Genomic DNA, 4,401 nt, shown 5'->3' with positions numbered 1-4,401 from the left:
ACCGCCAAGAGCAACAAAGCGAAAAGAAAAGGAGAGAGAGAGAAAGAGAAAGAGAGAGTGAGTAGTGAGTGTGGGAGAGAGAAAGGGAAGGAACTAATACTGTGTGGAAGCTTTCGAAACCACAGAAGAGAAAACGATGTCGGAGAGCTTTACATCACCACTGCAACTCTAAGAGAGAGAGAGGGTGAGAGGTATATATTATTACTACACACATAATGATGAGATAGATAGATAGATAGATAGAGCGGTCTCATAAGGAGAAATTAACACTTAGATGAAAATTCAAGAGAAAAAGGGGGCCTAGATATACATAGCTAGACCCTGATTATTATTTATTCTCTTTCTTTCTTCTCTCTCTCTCTCTTTTATATCTATCTTTATGGATCATCACTACTCTATATAATATATATACACATCCACTAGTCTCTTTTTTCTCTTTAATTTCTGCAAGGTATGTATGCACATAATTGAGTTTGAATTAGTGTTTGTTTGGATTTGCTTATTATTATTTATTGTTGTTGCTGTGGAGTGCTGATGTTGTTGTTCTTATTATCACTGATACCGAGAATTCAATTATTGGACAGTAGTGGCAACAAAGGTGAGGAGGGAGGAGAGGATGAAGAAGAAGATGATGATGATGATGATGTTAATATGGGAATAGCAAGCACACAGCCACTGCATCCAAGACCCATTCTTTTCCATCACTCATCAAGAACAACACAAGAGCAGTAGCAGCACCATTCATTTTCCTCCTTTTCTTACTCCAATAATAATAATAATAATTCTATGTCCCATCAGCAAGTGCACCGCCACCACCATTAGTAGGGATAGACGAGGAAGAAGAACAAGCAGGAGGAGCTGCAGGAGGAGGCCTTCCCCATGTGTATGAAACCGCAGGCATGCTTTCGGAGATGTTCAATTTCCCTGCCACCGAGCTCCTGGAACAGCAGCACCACCACTTCCGCTCCCCTTCTTCGTCGAGGCCACAACCACCAGAGAACTGGTACGGAAGCAGGCAAGGCATGATAGCCACCACCACGACGGGGTTTGGAGGAGACTCCAAGCAGCAGATTTCAAGCATTAATGCGGATTCAGCAGCAGCCATGCACCTTTTCCTGATGAACCCAGCTCAAAGGAGATCTCCTTCGCCTCCTCCATCGGCAACCTCTTCCACTCTCCACATGCTTCTTCCCAACCATTCCTCCAACTCCTTACAAGGGTTCCCTCCTGCTGGCTCCGCAGGAGGGTCTTTCGGGCAATTCACATGGGTTCCCGACAGCGGCGCCGGCCATGAGGGAGCAGCTAACAACCCTGCTGCTGCTCCTCCTGGCCATCACGAGATTAACGTGGTGGAAGGGCAAGGCCTTTCGCTCTCGCTTTCGTCTTCGCTTCAGCACTTGGAAGCTGCGAAAGCGGAGGAACTGAGGATGGGAGAAGGCGGTTTTCTATTTTACAATCAAGGGGGAGGAGCGGCGGCTTCTAATTCGGGTCATTTTCCGTACAAGAACCATTTGCAAGGTGGCATGGTAGGACAGGGGCACCTTGCTGGGTTCGCTTCTGCTTCATCTTCTTCGTCCTTAGGGGTAGTTCACGTTCTTAGGAATTCAAAGTATGTGAAAGCCGCACAAGAGTTGCTTGAGGAGTTTTGCAGTGTTGGAAGGGGCCACTTCAAGAAAAACAAGTTCAGTAGGCAGAATTCAAACCCTAATTCCACCGCCTCTCCTTCATCTTCCAAAGATCCTCCTCCTGCTGCAGCTCCACCTCCGCCTCCTTTGTCAGCTTCCGACAGGATTGAGCATCAGAGAAGGAAGGTCAAACTTCTATCAATGCTTGACGAGGCATGTAATCTCTCTCTCTATCTCTCTTTCGTCCTCTCTCATCCATCAAGAGTCAATATCTTTTCCTTCTTATTTATTTGCTCCATTAATTAATTATTATTAAAGGATGCATTATTAATCTTTCTCGTCACCACCTCTCCGCCCGCACGCATATAATTAATTAATTATTTTTTAATTTCAAGAAAAGAAAAAGAGGGAAAAAGCCGGCTGGTATAATAGTAGGGCTGCATTTACATTTACATAGGATCGGATCTGTTGTGCTTCAGTTGTTGGTAGGGATTTGTTCCTTATTTTAATAAAAAGGCCAATTTTTTCTTCTTTATTTTATTACAATAAATAATTGTGTGATTTGATTGGTGGGAGGGGGATCTTATAGTATTTTGGGTTTTTCTTAGTTTGGTGAAAACCATGAGGAGACTATCCATTAGGAGAATACGTCCATCAAGATGCGACGTTCCTTCTTCTTCTGATGATCTGACGGACAAGCAACAAACCCACTCACTATCTCTTACGTACCACCCACCTTGCTTACACTTCCAATATTGCACCCCCAAACCCACCTTAATTATTCTCACTGTCAAATATTAACATGCTTCTTCCTTTTTTAAAATTAATTTCCCTATTCAGTAGATTGGGATATAACAGCTCACCAAATTCAAATTAAATGCTAAAATCAGAACATGATTTTCTGCCTACTCTATCCATTTAAAATCATTAACTACTAATGATTAGGCATATGTGTTTAAATTCATAAACTGACTAACTACCATATATCCTAATTGAGCTAGCTATCCATATTAAATGAATGCTAATGAAGTTGGTTGATGAAGGTTAGTTAAAGAGAATAGGCATTCATGCATTAAGAAGTAATAATGAATAATTTATTGTGGATCAGGTGGACCGAAGATACAACCACTACTGCGAGCAAATGCAGATGGTGGTGAACTCATTTGACGTGGTGATGGGGTACGGGGCGGCGGTGCCGTACACGGCGCTGGCGCAGAAGGCGATGTCGAGGCATTTCCGGTGCCTGAAGGACGCAATAACGACGCAGCTGAAGCATTCGTGCGAGGTGCTGGGGGAGAAGGAGGGGGCGGGAGGGTCAGGGCTGACGAAGGGGGAGACGCCGCGGCTGAAGATGTTGGAGCAGAGCCTACGGCAGCAGAGGGCGTTCCAGCAGATGGGTATGATGGAACAAGAAGCTTGGAGACCTCAGAGAGGCTTGCCTGAACGTTCTGTCAACATTTTGAGAGCTTGGCTTTTTGAGCATTTTCTCCACCCGTACGTCCTTCTTTAACCTCTTCAGTTTAGTCATAATTATACATACAATCACATTTCTTCTCTTTATTTTGTTAATTAAAAAAGAGTAAGATGCTTTGATGGAGAGGGAGAATCTAATGAAAAGGCGTATGTATAGCACATAGAGGAACAGGAACACAGTAAAATTGCAGTGTCCTTGAATGTTGTCTCGGCAGCAAATGAAAAGGTGTAAAGATAGAAAGAAGCTAAGTCTTCTCATGCATGGGGCATCTTTGAGTAGTTAATGCAAATAAGTAAAATAAAACAAAGGTAATTAGATGAAAATGAAATGATGATAAAGTAGAGAGAGTGGTCAGTGTGTGCAGTGATCCGCTTTACTTGTGGTAACTGATGGTGGCAGTAGTAATAGCAGCTAGGACATAGATCTTTCTTTGTTGCTCTTAGATTCTCACGCCCACCCCACCCCAGCCCAGGCCAGCCAGCCAGCCATCCAGCCAGCCCCATGAATGAATGAATGAATGAATTGAAGGAAAGAAAGGTTCAAAGTTTGGGGCTGGGGTACAGAAAGCTTGGTGTCTCTTTATACGGTTATGGCAAGGACTCTGATGTCATTTTCTGGTCTCTTTCTCAGGTATCCAAGCGATGCAGATAAGCATCTCTTGGCGAGGCAGACTGGCCTCTCCAGAAATCAGGTTCCCTCCTCTCTTTATTAACTTTCATTTATTGCTTTGCTTTCATTCATTCATATTAACAATTAATTACAAACACAAAAATCTTCTCTTATATATATCTTGCATCACACATCTCACTAATCATTATCTCTTCAAATAAATTTCAGTATAAAATAAAAGTAGAGGGACAAATATATATTTATGTTAGCTACTAGGCTTCTCTGTGATTTGATTAATTACACGCACGGCCCACCTTGACGTGACTAAGTAACAATGAAAAATTTTTGGGACCAGTAGTAAGTTCAGATGCAACTTACATCATTTTGGGTTTTGTTCTGTCTTTCTCTATGAGGTAATGTGGGTCATAATTGCTTCTTCTTTTAACTAGCTTTCTCTTTTCTTTTTCCTTTCAATTTTCCCCTCAAAATATATTTCAATTTACTTTTGGAATCTCTCTTCCTAGTGACAAAAATTCTAAAATTTAAACGGCACAACTAGTACAGAGGCAATAATAAATATATATTGCTGTTGAGACATCAAAGTTTGCCTGTTGGAGCTATAAATTTTTGTATATGTTTAAAGCGTGTTACAACATGCATCCAAAATCATTTATTTTAAATTTATAGGAATTT

At 41.8% G+C, this 4,401-nt stretch overlaps 1 protein-coding gene across 5 annotated transcripts in view; it reads left to right on the top strand.

The window, feature by feature from the left end:
- The window catches only part of LOC107640095 (BEL1-like homeodomain protein 2), a 7,509-nt gene continuing 3,114 nt past the window's right edge, over positions 7–4,401 (top strand). The window contains exons 1-4 of one of the 5 annotated variants that reach the window (XM_021122984.1): positions 7–184; positions 585–1,838; positions 2,734–3,119; positions 3,730–3,790. In XM_021122984.1, coding sequence (XP_020978643.1) covers positions 900–1,838; positions 2,734–3,119; positions 3,730–3,790 — 1,386 coding nt within the window. In that variant the 5' untranslated portion in view covers positions 7–184; positions 585–899. Of the gene's footprint in view, positions 452–584; positions 1,839–2,733; positions 3,120–3,729; positions 3,791–4,401 lie in introns of all 5 variants that reach the window. The other 4 variants (XM_021122983.1, XM_021122982.1, XM_016343651.2 and 1 more) reach the window with 4 other exon arrangements.

Source organism: Arachis ipaensis, chromosome B05 (genome assembly GCF_000816755.2).
Source record: "Arachis ipaensis cultivar K30076 chromosome B05, Araip1.1, whole genome shotgun sequence".
Lineage (NCBI taxonomy): Eukaryota > Viridiplantae > Streptophyta > Magnoliopsida > Fabales > Fabaceae > Arachis > Arachis ipaensis.
The sequence above is the reverse complement of the archived record's forward strand: the minus strand, read 5'-3'. Positions and strand labels throughout refer to the sequence as shown.